Raw genomic sequence first — 23,475 nt, 5'->3', positions numbered from 1 at the left:
AGCATGCAAGAGTCCTGTTTCCATTAAAATAGTTTTGTGTTAATAACTTAGTTAAATTTGTGTTCCTTCTGCACAATTCTGCTATTCTTAAAATATACTTTAAATACTAGTATTTTGACAGTCTTTAAAAACTCAAATAGAGCTTAAGATATTTGATTCTTGTACTATATATTATCTAACCAGGAATTATAGGTGAATATATTATTAGCAGTTTTGAAGCCACTCTTTTGAAATCTTCAGACAAAAATGGAAACGTACAATAAACTGGAAACACTCAAGTCTTAGAACAAAGTGAACGTAGTGGTGACGCTAATTACACCGGAACTTTTGTGGAGATGATGACGACGATGAGCATACAGCTATAATGACTTGCAAGGTGGCTTCTTCAGCCACATTCTAGCGATCAGATGTTACAATATAAGTACCTTACTGGTTGATCACTACACGTGGGAAAAGAGAGCTTCCAAACAAAACCGTGTGCGCTGCTGGAAGGTGCTGGTCTTTCAGGACGTGGCACTGAATCAGCGTTTTATTGATGCCTCTGCGTTGCTCAAAGGGGTCGTTTTGCAGATGAGAGTAAAACAACTTCTCATTCAGGTTAGCCAGCGTTTTTGGAGAAATAAGGCTTACAGTTGTTCTGGGTAGTTACATTCTTTCTTTCTTTATAGCATCATTGTGCTTTATGTTACCCCTTAGTCTAAACTTGAGTGTTAAATAGACATGTACTATTGTTCTCCTCCCATTATCTGTCTCGTGGTTGGTTTTATTTCACTGGCAACTGAAATGATCAATTGGTGTACAGCTTTTTTTATAAGCCAAGGTACAAATAAGGTGTATTGTTAGAAAAGCACCATGGAAGTAATACAGATTTTATTCAGTAAGTCATTATTCGTGCAAAGATTGATCTTGTTTTTCAGAAACGAAATAGAGCATCCTTCTGACAAAAAGGAAAGATGTCAGGAAATAACTAAAATAACTATATATTGAAAAAAAAAAAGTTTTAGGCATTTGTAGCTGTTTAATGCTGAGGAAGGGAAAGTGGATAAAAATTCACTAATCCAACAACATAATGAAGTGTACTGCTGATTTGATCAATAATACCTGGGGGTTTTGTGAGCAATTTTAGGAGACCCAAAGGCCTACTTTCACAGCTAGAATGAGCTGAGGATGCTAAGCATCTCTGTCTTCAAGGGCATCAAAGATGTCTGCAAGACACAAGGCTCCATGAATATGAACAAGACAACAGCATAAAATAGGTGAGATAAAATAAGCTAATGCTATCAGCATTGACTAAACCTTCACTTTCTTGGGTGGTTCTGCAGCTGGTTAGAGCCATGTGGGGAAGGGGACGGAGCGGCCCAGCCTGGGACACCCCATGCCGTGGGCTCTGTGCTCCTTCCAAGGCCTGTAAGGATCTTTCCTAACTAATTGGGGCTCTTATGGCAGGATATATCATTCAGAGCTATGTGGTATGTGAAGTCTTACTTTACTTCATTAAGGGACACTTACAGCAAGAGGCAAGTTGTAGTAAGGTGAAGGCATGTGCACCTATATAGAAATGCCAGCCAGAGCGGTGAACTGATCAGCCTTTCAGAACGAATTATCTACACGTTGTACTGCAGATTTCACTCTCCAGTGTTCATGGACAGAACTTCAGTTTTCTTATCTGACAGAAATATTTTCTGGCAGATAGTCGCATAGGCGATTACAGGTTTCACATAAAGCTCCTGCTTACCTCTCGCTCTTCATGCGTCTGATGGAAATGAACGATGAGCAGGGATTTGGATTTAAATCACTGCACAAATAGTACAACAAATTAATATTTGATATTTATTAGGATATGACTGTCGGCCTGATTCTGTGCCCTATGCATCTGTACGAGCATTCAGTGTTCCTGGTTAGTGTCTGTGGGTGGATTTGCTCAGGAGGCTGTATCTTGGTCTGAGTAAGGGAGAGGAAACGCATGTGTGTCTGCGTGTACGTGCAAATCAGCTTTACCTTTGTGCCATACCTCCTCACTTGTTAAGCAGAGGTACCGCTGGCTTCTCATGTGATACTCTGCGAGACGTACAGATATTCTCATTTTATATTTTATACTACTGCAAAACAATTCTGCTCAAACATCACAGAAAGCAAAAATGATATTTTCCAAACATAAATACCATTTTAAAACTCAGTTATTGGCACAAGCCCAGATCTGTAAGGATGCTGAGGCTTACAGCTACAAAAGTGCGTTTTCACACATGAATAAGCTTCAGAAGTCAAATAAAAAAAGGTCGTGACCCTATGTTAACCTTCTTTGGTAAACTGTCATTTCTTATTTATATTATTGTGCTCTCATCTGTCAAGGCAACTGAAGGAAGTTAGAGACAAATGAAGCCCTATGATTAGCTGTAGATGAAAAGAAGCTTCTGTTTTACTGATGAGAGTAATACTGCAATCGCCGCAACCCCGTCCCCGGGGGTTTCAGTCAAACCTCGGAGCCCTGGCAGGTCTCCTGACCTTTGCCAGAGGGACTTTGGGAGCAGCTGCCTCCAGAGCCAGCGTGTGACTTTGCAAGGCCACCGCTGTTTACCCTGGTAATGTAACAGTCACCGGGGGCACTGATTTAGCCTGGTCCCAGCTCGGGTGGGAACTCTCCAAACGCTGTTGCCACAGAAGGGTTAATAGCTGGACTAAAAGGAATACTGAAGGGTTTATCTAAGAGAAAGAAAGTGGTTATTAAAATGTCCTCAGCATTTATTTAGGCTGCAAGGTTTGAGGTGTCAGTCCTAACTTACTCTTGTCAAATTCTGTGGTTTTTGCCAGAGGCATGCTAATTCTGCATTTGGACTGTTTTCCTTGCCCAACAAATCAATGCACCAGGCTTCTGCTATGTCCTGTGAAAACACTGAAGGCCTTAATACCATGCGCCTCTAGGGAAATGCCAAGGAAGTTTGGGGGTTGTTTTTTGGTTTTTTAAGTATTTTTTTTTTAATAGAAGAAGAGAAATTAGTCCATTGGAGGAATTTGGGATGCTTTTGCGTTGTCTTAGCAAGTTGCATTTGACTCATAACACTATGGCATGCCATGACACAGAGTTAGTTATTTTCAGGAACACTTGACTAGAAGGCGAATAAGGAAAATATATTTTTCTTTTTATAAAATATAATTTATCGCAGTTCTGATTACACGTGCAACAAGTACCACTCCACATGAACTCAAATCTTAGAGCAATCGAGTGAAGGCACTCCTAGATGAGGTGAAGCCACCCAGCCTTATTCATCTTTCTCTATTACAAGACGCTGTCTTGAGATACAGAAATAAAACCTGTTGCAGGAATTGTATCACAATTCTCTAATTATTTGTAACTGAATTACTGTGCCCACTTAATGTCTACCTCAGAGAATTAGGGAAACGGACAACTCCATCTTGTGACCTTAGCAGATGCTGAATGAACAATCTCAATAACGAAGATATTTTAATGTCTTGGTTTTATACAGTAATTCAAAAAGGAAGAGAAAAAGAATAGGTAAAAGAAAAAGAATTTTGAGAGAAAAGAGGACAAAACCTGATTTCTGGTATTTCCCACCCTGTCGTTGTGCTCTCAGGTACCCTGGGACTCCAGCATGCGTTCTTATAGCTAAGTCAGAAAACTCCAAGTATTTAAGTTTCAAAATACAAAAAAGCTGTGAAGCACTCTGTCAGAGGCTGAAGAATAAGCGTTTTCTTCTCCATGAGTTTGTAGATCCAGAGTACTGGTAGATGTCTGATCATTTGAAGTGAATTTAACAAGAAACAATAGCTGTTTTTACATTTAAATATTGTTTATTTATGGTTGCTCCTAACTGTCAAATCAGTATCTTTAGTCACAAATAAAAAGCATAATTACTGCTTTTGATTTCGGAATCCCAGTTGATAAAAATCAAGGGTTCCCTTACTCCTCTGATAAAAAGAAATATATTAACTAAGATTAAGGATTAATTGTGTATTTTAAACGCTATTTAGCATTATGCAGTCAGACTTCCGTGGTTTTCTGGAGACTATTGAATCTAGGCAGGAGAACTGCCTGGTGTTTGTGCATGGCTGCAGAGAAGATCTGGGCAGAAACTACCGTAAGACATTCGTAGCTGTATTTGCAAACCTTATTGGGAATTTAATTTTATTTCTAGTCCTGAGTAATTCTTTTGGAAAGTCCCGATTCTCATTTTTAAGCATTTGTCTCTGGCTCTTGAGAAGAAACGAAGGCTGGAGGTCGTTTGTCTGACCTTTCTTATGCACTCCCGTGCTGCATTCGGAGCCAGCTGGGATCAATAGCTGCTGGTAGCTGTTGCACTCTCCTCGGCAAATAGTGTCATCTTTCTGCATTTGTCTCTTCGTGGTAGTACTACAGCAAAAAACGTGCTCGAAATAAGTAGTAAAAATTACAACAGATTCATAGTAAAGGTAACATTAACTGTAGGTTATTGGACTTTTTAAATGAATTACCTGAATCCTGATTCATGGCAAGCCCAAGGCAGGCAGGAACCTGAGCTGAATTTCGGCGGGCTCATTTCGGGCTCGCAGCGGCTGTCAGTACGTAGCGAATGCCCTGGGTTGGTTTGGTCAGTCCCCTCTCACTTCGTGTGCCCTCCCAAGCCTAATCCACTCCATTACACGCTGGCGACACGTGAACCCTTTCAATCTTATTAAAATGTATCCTATACTAAACTCGGCAAAATCAGAGTCATTTTGGGTCTGACCTGTTTCTCTTCAGTCAGGGAGGGGCAGACACGTTACTCGGACCAGAACAGACACTTCCAATGTATTTTTTGAGCGCTTATGTGGCAATCTTAGCTGAGAAAAGCATCTGATGCTCAGATAATCGATCTAATTTTTAATTTTAATTGCACTTGTTTATATTTTTCCTGATTCATGCTTGACTATTGCTAAAGTCTCCCCCCTCCTCTCTTACACGCTGAACAAAGATGGCTGTGAGCAAAACCACATAATTTCTCACATCTGAGATCCCTCAGGGTAGATGAACTAACAGTTGTGACAGCTTCCTCCAAATTGAATATTGCCATTGAAGAGTGAGCTCGTCTATCCTGGATGCATGTTTTTATTGACTGGAGCTGAGGAGAAGCACAGTCACTTTTCAGTCACTTCTTAAGCAGAGGTTTTATGCAGACCAGTTGGGTAGAAATGGCTGGTGTCAAGAGCAATATCCTAATCCGAGGCTCCAAAGCAACAGCTGGAGGAGTCCTACCTACATTTGCAGCCTTGGCTCTCTGGACAGACCAGGACCACTTATATTTCAAGAATTCAATGATTATTTCAAGACAATCTTAGTAAATCTTTTTTTTTCCATGGAGGAAAAATCTCTTTTTTCTCATGGAGGCTTTTTTTTCGGTGTATAGATTTTTCTCTTTGAATATATATTCAACTGCAGCGTTTTAATGGAAGCCTTTTGCATAAACAAACCATGCAACTGGCAGTTTAATTTTCAGGTTACGCAGGGATTACACAGCGTTGGGTGTAGCACGGCGTATCGGCATGTCATACGTTTCCTGCAGCACATCTTCTGCTCTGTTCCAAAGCAGCGTGTTTCTTAAAAAGCACGCTGTTTATTCATAAACCACGGAAAACTGGCACCCCATTCTGCATTTCAGCTATCAGATGAATTATTGATCACTGATCTGACACGGACTGAAAGGGAAAAATTGTTTCTAGATGTCACAGGCCTCCCAGGTAACAACAAACGAAGAGTCCCATCTCTACGGCATCTGCCGGTCTAGTCCATATGGCGCTTGAAAGCTCACCGTGCGTCACGGCTGATTATAGACTCGGCACATGGGCTGCTTCCCCAAGGCTTCCAGCTCCCGTGTCTTCCTCCGGGATCTTAAAAGCCTCACATGGGCTCTACCAGCTGGAAGGAAATACTAAGTGGGAACCATAACTTGCTATTATCTTTGGAAAGGGGCGGTTGCATAAAAGGAAGGGAGAACGACAGCCATCCCCTTTGTGGTTTCTCTGCGTGTGTCTCCAGCTCTTGTAATTGTGAATTTGTGCAGAAAGTTGGGCATGAGCAAACATACTGGACTGAAAAGTTTTCGTTGTCCAAACTACTCGATGCATAAAGCTTTATTGATCAGCTTTTGAGAATGAAAGCATTTAAGGTTTGGAAATATTATAGTATTTGCTACACCAGTCAGGGATTTAATGTGGTTTAATTAATGCAAGAGCTCTGAATAGTTAGATGAAAAGCGCTATACAACTATACGAAAGGACTATTATTGTCCAGACAAAATATAATATTTAGAAATAATATGACAAAAATGATAGACTGCAGTACAAATATGTTTTGAGATATTTCTAGGGCTCTGATTAGTTTATATTAACTAGCTTCTAGCATTTATGACTACCTCTGAAAGGCAGGTTATGGAGAATGTTAACATTACGCTGGGCTGATTGACGGTAATTCGTTTATTTTAAAGGAAAGGAAAGAAGCATGGTATTGTTGCAGCTGGCTAATGTGAATTAAAAGCTAGGTAATCTTTTCTGCAATTACAGAGATACAATGATTGCCGTTGTCAGAGAAGAAAATACACTCGTACTTTTAAGAATCATTGTGTAGGAAGAGCTTTGCAAGCCTGAAATTGAAGCTCTGGTCATGGTCTCCAAAATTACCATTAGTAGTAATTTTATGCAGAAGCAAGACTTTTGAATACTTAAATTATAGCTTGTTTGTAGCAAGGTATTTACCAGCAAATATAAGCATCTTATAAACAGCACATGAGTCATCTTGGTGTTCATTTTGAGCACATCGAAAATGTAAATTGCAACTGAATTACTCTTGTGTAGAGAGGCAAGGCTTAGAAACCCTCAATTCATACTTTAAATGGAAATTATGAGAGGGAAAAATGTGCACATTTGCCTTTCGGTGGAGAGTATTGTGCAGGGTAACTACTGCTTTTTCTATAGCTTTGCCTACAGGCTACGTAAACAAGGACTAACGGCAGATACAGAGATAGGAAGAAGTACAACTCCTGAGTGGTGTTTATATTCCTCTTTAGAAGCATTTAATACTAGTCTTTACTGAGACAACTAATAGAAATCCCATTTTTTATTGTAATGCCTGTGGATTTTACGAGCCATCTGATACATCCTTAAAAAGCTTTAAAACAATTTGTGATAAAATCTAAACCAAACAGAAATCTGTCAGCTTCTCTGTTCAAAGCATTGGCCCAAAGGAAGCGATCCAGACAAGACTGTCAGCAAGATAGCAACTGCTGGGAGGGCTACAGTTCGTTATTAAAAGATCAGTAGTTTGATCAACATCATATTGGATTACTCAAACTTCAATTACATGAGTACCTGAGGGCTTTAACTGGGATTTATTAGAAGACCAACTTGAAATAAACCTGCTGTTCTTGCATACCAGATCTTTGAAAGACCCACCTGAGTACCTTGTTAACAGTTACTAGCCCAAAAGAGATTTGATGTCAGCCAAGGAGTTCAGAAACAGCTAACGAAAATGGAGCAATCGAGTGATTAATTTGGTGTCATTTTTAATCTCAGTAAGGGGGGGGGGGGGAGGGATTTGGGGGAAGGAATCTTCTGTGCTTGGTGACATTGTTCATTAGGATCCAGCTCTGGAAGTTGGTATGGGCAGGTTTGGAATGTGTTAATGCCACTTCTCTCTTCTTGTGGATGAATCTCTGCAGAGTCACGACTAATATGTGTCATAAAGAAGCAGAGCAAGAAAATCTGTGTAACATGCTGTCTTTTGCTCGCCAGCAATTTATGTTGCAGATCAGCCTGGAGTTGTGATAGCTCCAGTGGGGGATCAACGCTTGTGGTGGCTTCTTGAGGAGGCACCGTGTGAACTAATGGCTGTAGAGCAATGTCAGTGAGCCAGGTTTTACAGGAGTGGAGTGGATTGTGTGCTGTGGTCTCGTCTAGGCGAGACTGGCGGAGATACAAAGCTTGGTGGCTGAATGGGGTGTTTTCCCTCCCTGTTTTCCTAGTCCTGCACAGTCTTGTCACTGCAGGCGCGGTGCCAGCGTTGCACGCATTTCACGTCTTGAACAGTACCGTTCTGACTGGCGATTGCTCCTCCCAAACCAATTATTACCAAGGTGGGCTTATGTTCCAGCTAGTTTGTGTGACAAGTCTATCCATGTGATGTCTTAAAGCTTTTTACCAACCTAAGTAGGACATTTGTCACAAATAGCATTCATGTTTCCAACCAGCAGAGTGTATGTACTGTAAACTAGAAACATCAGATTATGAAGGTATTTGCATGATTATCATTTTCTTTTGCATATTTTACCTACTGCGTGTGGCAGACATTTCTCTATGCATCCTACTGTAGTAAAGACGCTTACTGAGCTCAGCAAGTGGGCATTAATATTGCTGCTAACAAAACCCAGATGCTCTCATCAGATCAGTCATTTCTCTCTTTTTTTACTCTAGAGCTGGTTTTTTCAAACTGTCACATCCTGCTGAGAGAAGATGCTGATGGCCCAACGTATAAACCTCCTTAGTACGTCTCCGACTTGAATCTGCACAAGGAGTTTGGGCTGTATCATGCTGTCACTTATTAAGTGCATCTCCTCGTAGAGATCCTTTCCTCCTTTGCCACCCTCCCGCCTCCCAGCATGGCCTAACTGAATTGTGCTGAGGAACTGTATTTAAAAATTGATGGTCCCATAACAAATTTTCCTTCTGCTATTCTGCCCCACATCAGAAAAACTTGCAGGGGCCTTGCGGTGAAGCTGCTGATGCTAGTGATCTCAAAGTCTTTCTCCTAAGCAGAAATTACATAAAACTTTAATTATTGTGTTTCAGCCCACACTGCTGCGGTGCACAGGCAAAATGTCCTCTTCCAACTTCACTGTGTACAGCCGGTACATTCGTGTCTTTTCTACAGGAAACAGTAAAATTAATGAGGCTTTTTTCTTCAGTACATGAACATTTTTAAAGATCGTAAGTTACGCGTTTGTCTGGATTGTCGTTCTTCAGATTGTGCTCCCTTGTTATTTCATGTGGTCATTCACTTATCCTGGCACCAGTTTTCCACAAGAGTTTTTATGTCCATCTGTGTGGGTTTCATATTGATGCGAATTGGAATCGTCAAGGGTGTACGGTTGCCAAAATATCTATTAGTATAACCCCACTGTGGAGGCTGGTAACCCTATCAGTCTTCCTTTCTGGCTTTGCTTTGCTGAGATGCTGTGTGCTACTCCGAGATCCAGAAATGGATCATTCTTTTTTCTTTTAAAGACTAAGAGTGGAGAAAAATGTACAGATCTGCTGTGTGAAAAGATGGAGAAAAGTATTTCTTCATGGCTGCGTGAAAATGTCACGGTGTTGTCTGAGGTTGGTCCATGAAATTGTCATGTTCTTTAATTCTATACCCTGATTTTCTTGAAAATTATCTGGCCTCAATAATTGCTTAAAACATATATATACATATATATATATATACACACACACATATATATATATATATATACATGCGCACGCATGCATATATATGTATGGCTCTGTGTGTATATTTAATGAAGAATGCCTTGAAACTCTAATTAGGGCTGCTTGACTCCAAAGCAGTTTACATATCACAGGCTTACACAGCTATCAAACAGATGCTTCTCCTTTTTTTCATTCAACTGACATTTTCATTTTCTCTGCATATTTTGAGGACTGAGCAGTGATGTGTTTTGACTCCTGAGGCTACAGACGATATCAAAATGAGGATTAGAAATGAGGCTTTACCTGTCAATTAAGTTGTTAAGGTTGTCCTCCACAGTGTCTACGCTTTCAAATGGCCTGTTTATTGAATTTGAAATAGTTTTCATTCTTGACCTTGTTTAAATTGAATGGACAGTTCTAATTATAATCTTCAGAGTTTTCAACTGCAACATATGGTTTGCATATAGAGTTGTGGATGAGGGGCTCTTGGCTGTTTATTGAGCTAAACCACTGTTAAATATCTCGGGAGAGATTGGCACGTCAGGCAAGTAAGCAGAAATTGGCAGTGCAGATACTGGCCGTTTCTGTCTTTTCACATCACTCTGTCCAGGAGATCTGCTCTTGAGGGACATCTGAGAAATGAACTGTGTTTGCAGGGCCCAGTCGTTGGTGAGGAACAAGTCGCCACTTTCCATGGTTGCATTGTGCCAGTCTTCACATGAAAGCAATATTTAAAAAAAAAAAAGTAAAAAAAAAGTGTTAGAGCATCTCTTTTTCCCTGAAATATTCCTCCCCCGTCCCAGCAATGAATTCAAATTACCAGGATCTTTGCCGAATCGATGTCGTTCTTTCAAATCATCTGTGGCCCGCACTAACAGGGTTGCGTGACATCTCACAGCAATTTATTCATGTATTTATTCTCCAGTAAGGCCAGTGACAGATCAGGAAATTAAATCCAGGTCTTTAACACCTGATCAGGTGGATTGTCCCTTTCAGTGCTTCTAGATGTCTTCTCCCCAAAAGCGATTGCTGCTGCCGAGCCCGTCCCCTGGAGCTGTAGGGCTGCTTGCACCGGGCACATAGGCTGGGAGCAGCTCTCCGCCTTTCCTCCACACTTCTCCCCCAAAAAGCCATACCTCAGAGATTCCTTTGTCCTCTTCCCTCCCTGAAAGTAGTCATAAGGAAATGCATCTCCCTTCAGACCTGGACGTAAATATTTATTACCTAACACAGACATTGTCCCATAGATGACTGCTGTTCAGCATTTCACAGTGCCATGGTCCCTGTCCTTTGGTGTTCTCGATATAAAGACAGAAAAAACAGGGGTGAGAGAAAGGAAAGCTGACCTAGACACAGCTAGAAGTCATTGTAGCTACCTGGGAAACATCTGAAATCTAGGGCAAGGTACCAATTACAGGGTAGAAAATTCCTTTCCACAGTGTGACCAAATCACCAGGGAGGTCTAAAGGAAGGTGACAGCCTGAAAGACAGTGAATCCAGTACAAAAAGCTGTGGTTTTTTTAATGCTATCGATTTTCAGGGGAAGGTAAATAATCAGATAACTTGGAAACGCTGTTCTGTGCATGGCTAATTGGATAGCCTTGCCAAAATAGGTGTCGGTTAAAGCTGTTTTGTCCTTAATCCCAGGCAAAGAAGAAATGTCGTGGAAAACTCACTGCTCTAACGAGGGTCCTCCTTTCATTGTGGAGTCAGTTTGCAGGGACTAAATTGGATAAGGAATCTCTTAACCATGCCTTTTAACCAATCTCTTATCAGATGTGACATGCTCCTTTCAGTATGGTTTGCTGAAGCTATTCCGCTAATTAATTTTGTTGTAGCAGGCTTGCCTCACACCTGTGACTTACTGAAATTTAAGTAAGCTTCAGCAGCGATTGGAGCTAACCCGGCTGACTTTGAACCGGAGCAGACAATGGATGCTCACATAATCCATCGGAGGGGCCAGGAAAAGGCAGAAACAAATAGCTGAGGAGCAAAAATAAAAGCCTAGGAGCACTAACGGTTCAAAATGACCCAGCTGGCTCCGCAGGAGCACATTTATCTATGCTGAAAGCTATCTCACGGAGGTGTTTTAACATCAGGTTCTAGTAGACCACTCAAAAGAGCTTGTAGCATATTTATGTTTTTTTGTGAAGCATTAAAAAAACCCTAGACCAGGGGTTTTGCAATTTAAAATCTCACAGCTATCAAAAACTGCTCTTTTCCCTCTTTGCTGCTCAGTTTGGTTCAATGAAACAGAAATGCGTTTCCTACTAAAATGAACAGAAATTCTGCTTTTTCTTGTTGAATTTTAGGCTTTGGTTTTGACCAGACTTTAAACTTGTATTTTTCTTCCTAGAGTCAATACTAATGTCAAACTTTCTTTATTGTGGAAAAATTGAACAAATATATTTCTAGCAACAGCAGTTTCAAAACTCTTCCAATCAAACTTTCAAACCTTGAAAACTGCTTTAGTGTGAGTAAAACAGGAGAGATCATTTTAAAAACTTCTGCTTCCAGAGCAAATTGTCATGCTTAATAGTGAGTACGTTTGTGAGTGGATTCATACTGGTTGTCAAATTACAGACATTTTCAAACTGGAGACTTGGGGAGACTGTGATTTAAAGGAAGCTGTGAGTTGAATCTGTCATAAATTTATCTACTTACAGCAATAGCTGTTCTTATTTTATGTTCCACTTTTATAGAAATAATTTCTGACTTTTGTGATCGGCTTATGAATGACTGGGAACCAAGCCTGTTTTCCTTCCTTCCTTTAAGCGTATAAATTATTTCATTTAGAAACACGCTGAATTAATGTGTAAAATCCGCCATGTAAATTAGTGGGGAAAGACCATATGATATTTTCACTTCATGACTTGTGTGAGGTTTAAACATCCTTTGGAATATATAGAAGAGACTAATCACAGCGCCGTTACAAATAACAGAAGGGAAAGCACTGCCATACATCTTTGTTGATTTTTAAATATCGTGTTAAATTGCAAACAATAAGAGAGTTTTCATGTCAGATGTACTAAATGATCGGCAGCTGAAGAGACTAAGCGAGCTAGTCAGGGCAAGGGAGTGGTAAGTCAGATTTTTGTTATTTTATTTCCGAATAAATGAGTTCAGCAGTTTATCCACTTGCGATAATTTTAAATATAGCCACTTAAGGTTTCTCCTTGTGGTTCTTTATGTAAGATCCAATCTTCCCTTCTCTGTTTCTCTATCACCACCGTTACTGACTGCTTAATCCTCTCAATATTGTGTGGGGACCAACGACCCACAGAGCTCTCTGGGTAAAGAAGAGACAAAGCCCTGAATTAAGAGCTGCAATGGGTAGACCGCGCTTCCTCTTTCTGATCGTGATTTTTTTTTTTTATAAATAATTACTATAATTGTTTTTAATTATAATTCGACTTTAAAACCATCAGCAGAAAGCATTCTCTAAGTAAATGCAAGTAGGGTTTTGTGTTTCCCCGCTTCTGCTGGTTGCATCCTTTCTGCAGTGAGCTGGGGGGATTGTGGTGACTGGAAAATGGAAAAGTGCGTGTCATTCATTCCAATTTTATGTGGTGTTTTTCAGGCGTCTGGTAAAAAGGGTGTAGTTACACTTCTGTGCAAGTCCTTTGGGCCAGATCCGCAGATGGTCTTGTGGTGGTTTGGGTCCCCGCGTGCAGGCGATGGTTCCAGCGCGTGCCCAGAATGTGTTTCTTGCATCAGCTCCCAGCTGGACAGAAATCTTTTCATCCGTATCAAGTCCCTAGTGTTTGTGGGGTGGGTGATGCTCACAGTTATTGGGTCTCTGCCTCCCTTCATGTTGCTGTTTATTTGCTGAAGTAAAGATTTTTTGCCAAAACCAAAAAAAAAAAAAAAAAATCCTTAAATGCTGAGGTCCATGAAGTCCAGTTCTGGTTTCTTTCTCCAGCAGTGCCTGGGCACTGTGTAGAGGACATTTGTTCTCTGCTTAACTATCAGAAAGTGCTGGCTTCGAACAGTTATCAGTCTGTGCATGTTTTTACAGTCAAGGGAGGGAAAGGCTGCTGGTTTGTCACCCAGGAGAAATGCCACTCGCTCTGTGAAGCTAGGTGAGAGGTAAACCTTGCTCTGCCCCCCGTGCCTGCTTAGACCTCACATTGTGCTCTTGACAAAGTGTCCTCGATGTGAATGCCATCCCTGGGATACCCTTGGCACATCATCTCTCCTTCCATTCGGGATTCTCAAAATGTTTGTACCATCGTTTGCTTGGCCAGCCCAAAGAAGGGAACTCAGGTCTGCAGTAGAGGGTGTATTTTAAATAACTTTATACCTTTCATTTTACTAAAAACGTGCAAGAAGGAAAAGTGTGCAATAAATGTAGAGGACCGTTTTATCTTCTGCTCTCAGAGCAGCTGCACACACATGCACAGAAGGAAGGCATGTGAAAAAGCAATAAAAGTTGCAAATAATGACCTTGTAAGGAATGCAGTGCTTTAAAAAATAAATTGAATTAGAAAGAAAAGCAGGCCTGCCTTTCAGTATTTCTGCAGGCACTTTGAGATCTGAAGTGGCAGTTGTCCTGCACCAGAGCCCAAACATATGCGTATGCCTAGAGAGGGTCACTGCAGACCCATGGGAGAGTGGGCAATGCATTAATTGTGGGAGTAGTGACTGCAGAAATTGCTGGGCAGGTTCTTTGGGGAAAAAAAGGATTTAAAAGTGAAGAGGACTTGGGATTGCCTGAAGTGCCTGTCCAGCGGTTAAAACAGGGACAAACATTTGAGTCCTTCGGAGGCTCATGACCCGTCAGGTGTTTGTTACGTGCAGGTTTAAGGATGTACCTGGTTTGCAGTGTAAGCACCTGGGCCCTTGGCAGCACCAGCTCCCCTCCGTTCGGAGACGTGGGAGCTGTGGCTGCAGCCTGCTCTTGACCTGCAGGTGATGCTGGGGTGTTGCAAGTGGAGAACTTAAAAACGGGGAGCTGAAAAATAACCCACCCGCTCACAGCTCTGTCTTGCACAATATAGCCAGAAAAGAGGGGAAAGATCATAAAAATGGAGAGCATACTGCAAATGGTCAGTCCTGTTTCCATCAGAACTGTTTTTTTCTTCTTTTGGGGTTTAGTTTTGCATGTTGTTTACCTTTCTTAATGGTTTAAAAAGCTAAGCTGTTTGTTAGTAAGGAATTGATCTGGCAACATTTTTTTTTTCCTTTATAAAAATGTGATTGCAAGTTCACTAATTATCTGTGTTTAACACTGCTGTCAATTTATTTTTAAGGAACTGATTGATCACAGCTTTTCCTAAATGTTTTAGTAACAGTATAAGAAAAGCCACTGATGTGATGACCCTGAATTCCAAACAAGCAATCACACAGCTCTGTATGTAAACAGGTTTTGGGCAGGGAAATCGTGCTGTTGCCAATGTGGCCCATCAAATCAATTGGGGACAAACTTCCTTGAAGATTAGCAGAGCCCCCATGCAGGGCTGTAACTTCAAAAATTCAAAATCTGTCACTTCATCAGTAGGAACTGCCCTTGGAAAGGGCATGGTGCTGGCAGCAGCTTGTGCATTTGTATGCTGCATCTTCCCAAGTCCCATGGTCGGGACTTGAGATGCGCATCCTCTGGGGATGGATGAAAGGTCAGTGTGCAGTTGTGACGCACAGAGCTCGGTCCAAATGCGCAGACCTCAGAAGCATGAAGAGCTAAAAAAATCTTCACGTCATGTTGGCTAAGATAGTTCACGTCCTGGAAACACGTAGGATTGAATTCTGGCTTGTATGACTATGCTTTTGTAAGGCAGTAAAAAGTTCACTTGATGATCTTACTGTATAGCAGTCGGGTCCCTCCTGTCCCGAGGGTCTGTGCCCCGCTGCCCAATATGCTGCTGGGGCGTAATAGTGTGGCTCAGCGTTACGGGCTGGCCCCTCATTCAAGAACACTCCTGGTCCCCAAAAGCCATCCACTTCGCCTTGGTCTAACAAAATATGATCTCTTCCAGTTAAGGAGAGATGCCACAGGTATTCAGTCTCACTCTCACCAGGCTTCTGCCCATATTTTTCATGCAGATTGTCCAGTTGAAGGGGTTCCTATGGAGTGGTCTTTATGGTAATTCTCCGGTTGCCCCCCTGAGGTCTGGCACAAACCTCAGTTTTAATAATTGGGGCTACGTTAAATTCTGATTCATGTAATTTACCCTCATCGCTAAGTTCTTGATCGGGGTTCTCTCAGATATCTCTGTCCCAATCTTCTGGGGAAAGGATTAGCTTACAAATTTTTACAGGATCTGGGGGGGCTGGGGGCCTGAATTATCATGAGTTCTAGTTTATCCTCTACCTTCCTTATGGTTGGACTCAATTATGTTAAAGGTCTTTTCCAACCTAAATGATGCTATGATTCTATTCTATGACTGGCCATAAGGCCATTCCTGACAGCCTGTTCCCAGTGAGAAGTGGGTAAATGGGGACACAATCCCTGTACATCCTTGGGTACGTGATGAGGCTCGTGCTGCGTATGGACAGCATGGAAAGCAGAGACCGTCTTCAGTGGGGAATCCCACTAAAATGCATCTCTGGTGAAATCTTTCACAGGTGAGAAGGGCGGTATTCACATACTGACTCAGCTCTATTCATCCAGCGCCGTAATCCCCTCTGCGAGACAGCCTTGGGACAGCACATCGCTCTCATTTTGCTTCTCATCGCAGTGGATTGCTCTCGTTCTGTTTGTGGGAATGCAGTTATCGCAATGACTTGTGATAAGCAAGCCGTAAATGGCTGGAAATTCGGGTTATTCAGATAAGTGTCCTAAATTGTAACTATAGAAAGTTGAGCACGTAGGTGTTTCAGTTTGATCTGCAGTGGAAACTAATCCAAATTTAATTATAGTGTATTGTTAAACAGAGACAATCTTCCATAATCCCATAGTATTCTAGAATTACAATGTAATGACTTTTCCAGAATATTTTTTATATTTTTATAACTTCAGAATTCTAGAATAATTTTATATTTCTGTAGTTATTTCCATGTAGAAAAAGAAATGGCTACTTCTGTACCTATAACAGCATAAGCTGTTGTTTTCCTGGCAATATATGTCCTTTACTAGTATAGCAATTTAAATACAAAAGTCCAAATAGGTTAGACTTTTAAAACTTTCAAGTACAGTTCATGCATTTAGATTAGCGTCTACTTTGCAGACTGCTCTCCCGATAAAATAATTAAAGCATTTTTCTTCTGTAACTGGGGGCAAAGTGGTTTCCTGGCCTTGAGATACAGGAGACATTGAAAGGCGACTGTGCGTTGCATTTTTCTTGATTTTATCTGTAGTACGTGAAGGAATCTTTCAACATACAATCCTTCAAATATTGATCTTGCAGAGAAAGCCTGAGACTAGAAGAGATCATCTGTCATCAAACTTGCCGCTCACGTGGCGTCCTGGGAAGATGGTCATGGAGTTGCATTGCAGGCTCGTTGATCTCGCCCCTGGTTTTTCCCCGTTTGCTGCAGGGAGTCTCGGGGTGGGGTTAGGTATAGCATGTAGATAGAAGTATATTAGAGGGTTTTTTTTATTTTTCATTTAATTATATTGCCTTTCAGCACTATAATTGCCTTATGGCCTTTCGGGCTGTGCCAGCACGAGGGAAATGCTGTTGAAAGAAGAGCTGCAGCTGGTGCGGGAGTTGCTGGGTGCAGAGCTTCCCTGTAAACCAAGTCACTTCTTTAAACATTCAAATAGAGACTAACAAATAGAGCTAACTCCAAGTGCTCATTTTTATTAGCTGGACTATTTTTTCTCCTTTGTAAGTGCCGATATTGTAACTTAAGACTGTGTTTGGTATATTAGAGAAATTATGCAGGTGATCATAGCCTATAAAATTAATATATTGAAGCTCCCAGTATTTGAATGTATTGAGGTACAAATACTAGAATGTGGTGTACTATATAGTTCAGCTGCTTCCTTGTTATATTTTTCTGAGCCTTTTTGCTTATTTTACTTCTGTGATACTGAAGACAAATAGTTTCCTGGTTTTGATTTCGTCCTGGCATTTTTCAGCAGGCTATTTCTTAACAGTGTAGAATTCCACAAGATGAATAACGTTTTCTGTTTACTGTTTACATTAAAAAAAGCAAAACTTCTGTTTAAAAAAGAGTATTCCAGATGTCTCCAGGCAACAGGAAATGTACATAGTATACAGTCTAATAAAACAGCAAATATAGCAGAAGGATTAAAAAGTGGCGCACGTTAGCAAATGGTCTGAATTTAAACACTGGTCAACTCCAGGACTTCATTTTAGGTGAGTGAAATTCACATGTGAAGTATTAAAATTTTTAACTTTATAAATACACTTCCTTAGGACCCGGACGTTGTGCGTTTCCAAGTCATCTTTAAAACTTCCTTTTTCATTTAATTTTGATTAGATTTTCTAAAATGGAATAGACATAAAAGCATAAAAAAAATGTAGACCATGAAAGCTAAATGCAAAGCAGATACATCGACAGCAAAAATATGAAAGCCAGACCCTTTGTTCCTCAAGTGCAATATGGGGAGGTGGGGGGGGAATCCTCTCTGTGTTGCTGTGTTCTGCCCCGCTCCCGGCTCGCTTCCCCGCAGCAGCAATTGCAGACTTGCCTTTCCTTGCAGCCACTCTTTCATTTCTTTAAGTCCCAGTCTCATCATCCACACCCGCTTGGGTGGGTAAATGCCTTAGATGTTTGAGAACATGATCTAAAGAGCAATTAAGTCAATGGGAATCTTTAGTGTTGAAAGGAGGGTTCTTTATAGATGCCTATTGCAGGAGGGAGGTTTGGCGTCGGCAAAAGGAGAATGTCTTCAGCAGTCAGGATAATTTGATACCAGCATCGCCCCTGGGTGAGATGGAGGGACGTGGAGTTGCCATCCCTTGGCGCTGTTAAGGAAAGGACAAATTCCAGGCAAACATCTACCAGATGAAAATTTTGTCAGGGAATGGGCTAATTGACCCTTATTTCCAATGACTTCTGTGTCAGTTTTTAAGGTAATGGTATCAACATGCCAATCAAATGCTATTTACAGTAGCCCAGTGTTGCTGAAAAGATGCAGAAACTGCTTATGTGGTGCTTTTGGAAATTCAGTTTTGGGAGTCTGTTTTAAAGCTTCACCTGTTTACTTAAACTGTTCTTGATCTTTTTTATCCATTATTGTCCATCAGTTTCAGATGAAATGTTACAGCAGCATTCTCAAGCTGGTTTAATGCTAGTTTCCCTCTTCGTTTTACTGAAGGTAATCCCTTAAAATGTGAAATATGGAAAGATAACCTGCTTAGGTTCGGAAAAGGTATCATCAGGAAATCTCATCATTTTTCTGGGAGGTCATCTGAGAAGATGCTATGGAAAGTTCAGGTGAACACAAGGAAGCCCGAGGGACAAGAGTCACAAAAAATGTGGCGCAAAATCATCTTTCTTTTTAAATGTAATGTCTAAGCTCTCTGTGTATTCAGTGGTTGAAAATGTAATGTTGATTGAGAGCATGGGCTCTGCTCTTGCATGGCTTTTTTCCATTTATGTCGGTTGTACATGTTTGTATCCTCAAGAGCACCTGCTAATAGGATTAAAGGCCTGGTGCAAAAAGGAATCTTCATACAGCGAATTTTTACAAATGCCACATGTTTGACCAGTGGTACCTACAAGCTTAGATGTGTTACCTTACCCTAATTCTCTCCCTGTATTTTTCTCTTGGCCCCGAGGAAACAGCTGTGTCACAGATCACTCTAATTAACAGGGGCTTCAGAAGTAGAGACTACAGAGGCAGTGCCTGCGGGAACTTTGAAAAACACCATAAAATTTCAATTTTCTTTGCTCTGTTTACAGCGCAGAAACGAAGTAAACAAAATCCCAGTCTGAGTGTAATGGTTGCATTATGTATGAGCTACGTGCTGTCCAGGAGAACCAGGGTATGTCTTTGCTGAGGCTGTCTTGTAATTCTCATCACCTGCCTTCCTTCTCTAGACGTGGACGAGTGTGCGGTGGTGAACGGTGGCTGCCAGCAAGGCTGCGTCAACACGCACGGCTCCTTCCACTGCCAGTGCCGAGCGGGATACAGGCTCCATGCTGATGGGCGCACTTGCATAGGTAAGGAAACATTAACAAGCTCTTCACGTGCTTCCAGACATGTTTTTCTCTGCTAAACCTTTCTTTGCATAAGTGCAAAGGTTTGTAGACTTCCCCAGTCTGAGTTTTGCCTAATTCAGAAAGGATGTCAGTATCCCTTCTTTAAGTAGTTTGCAAGAATTCAGGTGTTTCCAAATTTGTTCTTTTTTTGAGAACAAAGCAGTGATGGTGTCACTGTGTTTCTGTGATGCAATCTTGTGAAAATGTCTTTTGTTTTGCAGCAGGCATTAAAGAAATAGAGGGTCTTCATTTCCAGTGAAAATGTTTTTCCAGTTCTGAGCACTTTTTCTGTGTCACATCCCGCTCCATGTTCCACCCATGCCCTGGGGTTTTCTGCCTCCGTTACTCTTCCTCTTACTTAGTCTCGTTGCCTGTTTTTTCTGAAGAGGTACAAGCAGTGGATAGCGAAATCCCCTGCCCACGAGTGTCTGGCAGAAACACTGCTTTTCCAGGCAAGCAGTCCCAAAGTACAGCTTGTGTCTTCAGTGATGAAGACAAAATAAAAGCTTGTGGTTGCCACCCTGACGTTGGATTTAACCTTACAGTAGGTGACCATCTCCATCAGACTGCCCGGACTGGGACCCCATAGGCTTCCCCAGGAGGCGGCATGAGCAGAGGCAGGAGGATATTATTAACTGGCACGAGGGGTGAGGTGATGAAGTAGAATCTCTGCGACTGTGCTACAGTGAGCAGAGCAGAAAAGCCTCCTGGGAGGATCAAGAACAGAGCAGAGGCCAAATTTGTGAATTACTAAAATACGTTTGAGAATATGGTGCTATGGACTGGTAGCTAGAGAGGGAGCTCTAAAAGGTTAATGAAATATTTAAGTATGTGCTCACAGGTCTTCTCTGGTTTTCAGAGAGTGCATGAAGAGAAGGCGGCCCTACCCTTTATCTCTTCAGCCTTTGCTGTGTGTTGCATTTTTTAGGGAAAACAGTAATGCAGAATTGTCTGCTTGGGTCTGTTTTACATTTTAGTTATTAGGCACAGTGAGAAGTATGGATGGGATGGGCTGAAAACTCTATTCCAAGACATATTATGTGAATGTTTAGTTTGCGCTAATCCTTTTAGCTCATGCAGGAGGTGCCCATGCATGTGAAGCTGAGTGTTGAGCACTTTTCCTGAGATTCTGCTCATGCTGTGGGCTGATAATTAGGGTGCTATAGGTTTGCGAAAGCTCCTTGTTCCCACAGCAGTCCTATACCCTTTGATCCATTCCTTTATCTACATCTGTCTTTAAAAGGTTGTAGTGCTCCTGTACATCAGGGATACATCTTCATCCGCTGCAGTCCTGTTAGTAACATCTCCGTTACAACCGATACTGAATTTCCCTTGCTCAGCCAGCCAAACCTGTGCTGTACTGCTCCGTGGCACACCCAAGCAAAAGGCAACACATGAAAGCCAGTAACAAAAGAAGCCGCAAATCAAACCGATTGCCTTTTTTTAAATTAGTTTTAAAGCTCCCATATTGAAGATCTTCAGTTCACGAATGCTTCCTTGTAGATGTGTTCCCCTTTCTGCCAACATTAAATATTGAGCATGGGCTGGCTGCAGGTCTCATCTTGGCAACTGCTCTGCTAATCTGAACGATGCTCGCATTTGTACTGACAGACATCTCCTGTTGGTCACAGGAATCCCATTCCAAGAAACAGGCATTAGAATACAGTAGGAAGAGGGGGAATATGATCCCAAAGGCTCTACCCTGGTTTTCAGATTCGGGTGAAAAGCCACTGCTTTACAGTATGCCGTTACCCTATGCATGTTCACGTGAGTGAGAGCACTGTGGAGCTTGGCAGTTCAGCCCGTGACACAATGCCCATTTATGTGCTTTTGGAGAGGATTAGCAGCTCTGCCATTAAAAATAAACCCTGTATTTCTTAGGTTAGACTCTGAGCCCTGAAACAAGACATGCAGAGTTAATTCTGCGTGTGCTAAAAATAAAATAAAATATACTGTCCCTGTGTTGTATTTAAATCAGTACAAAAGTCGAGTTCTTGAATTCTGCAAAAAGGATTAAAATGGTCTGTCGTTTGGGAAGAAGAAAAGGATGTCATTTGTTGACATTTTTAAGCCTGGTTTTAGGAAATATGAAAAGAACAGTCAAGTATGGTCAGACCACATCTGCAGAATAAGTTTACTCACAGTTTGGTCATTGTCTCGGTTCTTGCACAAAGTCCCTTGGTTGTGCTTAACATCAGCCAAATATGTCATCAGTCATTTCTGGTATTATCACAGCAGTAAATTTACTGATGCAACTAGAACACAAGATGTACCAGTGCTCAAGCTGCAGGAATAATGTTTTTTATTTAAAGAATTTACCCTTTTAGGTTTGTTGGGTTTACCACATACAGAGACTTTCAGTGTTTTGGTAATTAACTGCAATTAAAAATACAGTGAAGTCCCAATCTTTTCTTGATTATCTTAGTTGGAGAAGGAATGGGTAAGGAAACACTAGTATGAGAGAAAAAAAATAATGTAAAAGCAGAGTGGTTCGTATTTAACTAGAAACACTAGTGGTTTTGTGTGAATTAAAAGAAAAGAGAGAAATTCTTCTCTCCCTGATCTGATCTGCCCAGGGAAGCCCCAGAAGTGAAAGATGTGATGACTGAGTTACGTTGCTCTCTCTGAATAGCCGCTTTTTCAGCTGTGGTGGAGAGGGAGTTTTATACAAAAAAGGACTAAAGTGGCTGTGGGGGGAAAGGAGCGAGAGAACTGAATAATAAACGCAAAAAGTAGGTATTGTGGCAGTTACGCGAATTTACCTGTGTAATATGTAAAACGTTCTGTGGACATAGAATAGTAAAGTTTTCTCATGGCACAAATAATCAAGAAGCTCAGTTTGGAGTAGTCCTAGCTCTGAACATTATCAAAAAGCAAGTTTTCGTTTCACAAATCTAAGTGTTCGCAAGAAGTTATTAAAAATACTTAATACAATGTTCAGTTCTGTTTGTAGTATCTCAGAAATTATTGAGGAGAAACAGAAATAAATCCTAAGATGAGACAGGATTAAGTTTCATAGAGAACTGCTATCATGATAATGGATATACACAATACTGAGCGGAGGATATTGAGTTCTGTTTCAGCGGTTTAGACGAGACACCAAAATAAATGGCTATAATAAGCTCTCATGCATTGAAGCACAAGACAGTTACTAATTGATGAGGATAGAGAGAAACATTTCATATAAACCAGTAATCCGGGAGTGTCTAGCATTGGGATTTGGGCACTAACTGCTTGCACTGGCCGTTGGGGATGAGGAGTTTGCCTCTTCTGCTGCACCAGTTTATACATTCAGTTTTGAGCACTCATCCGATCAAAAAGTAAACCCAATAACGCACCTCTCTCTTGACCTAGTGCAGCTAAGCAGAACGTCTAGCATTTCAAATAGAGCTTGCATTAGCAATAATATTTCTTCCGTGGATACTTTAGAGGATGTAACGATCTCTCCCACATACTAAGAATAAAAAGGGACTACGTTCTGGAAATGAGCTGTTTATGGAAGGTGATTATCTCAGCTGCAGAAATGAGAAACAAGCATCCCTTTAGACAGGCTTTTCAAATGAACCCAGCCCAGATTTCTGTTATGTTCATTCTTTCCGCGTCTTCTTTTTCTTTTTGGCAACCCTATGTTTCTGGGAGCAAAAGTGCCAAAATCACTTGAGGGGAAGCAGATTTTGCAGCCTAGATGGCTTGGAAGTCTCCCATACATAAGTGGATCTATCTTCTTATAAGATATTCAGCCTGCATCTGAAGAGTCAAAAACCTGGGATAAGCTGTTTTCTCGTGTGATTGCATGGAAGATTACTGAACTTTTGTCGCAAGCTTTTTCCTGCAAGTCCGGTCCTCCTACCACATCATCACAGTGTGTTTGGGATCCTGACTGACCGCTGGTGGTCCATCCCTCCACCGCTAGTAGGATCCTCA

At 41.2% G+C, this 23,475-nt stretch overlaps 1 protein-coding gene across 5 annotated transcripts in view; it reads left to right on the top strand.

Moving 5' to 3' along the window:
* LOC104022063 (uncharacterized) overlaps positions 1-23,475 on the top strand; it is a 206,271-nt gene that overhangs the window by 114,150 nt on the left and 68,646 nt on the right. For all 5 annotated transcript variants that reach the window (XR_015700699.1, XM_087740363.1, XM_087740364.1 and 2 more), the window contains exon 6: positions 19,390-19,512. Coding sequence is in view for 4 of the 5 variants with exons in the window: in XM_087740363.1 (XP_087596489.1) it covers positions 19,390-19,512 (123 nt within the window). In the remaining variant the exon portion in view is untranslated. The remainder of the gene's footprint in view (positions 1-19,389; positions 19,513-23,475) is intronic.

The sequence above is a fragment of the Nipponia nippon genome, unplaced genomic scaffold (assembly GCF_047370975.1).
Source record: "Nipponia nippon isolate SJK-2023a ecotype South Korea unplaced genomic scaffold, ASM4737097v1 scaffold_7, whole genome shotgun sequence".
Lineage (NCBI taxonomy): Eukaryota > Metazoa > Chordata > Aves > Pelecaniformes > Threskiornithidae > Nipponia > Nipponia nippon.
Note: the sequence above shows the minus strand (reverse complement) of the source record. Positions and strands in the feature narration are given on the sequence as shown.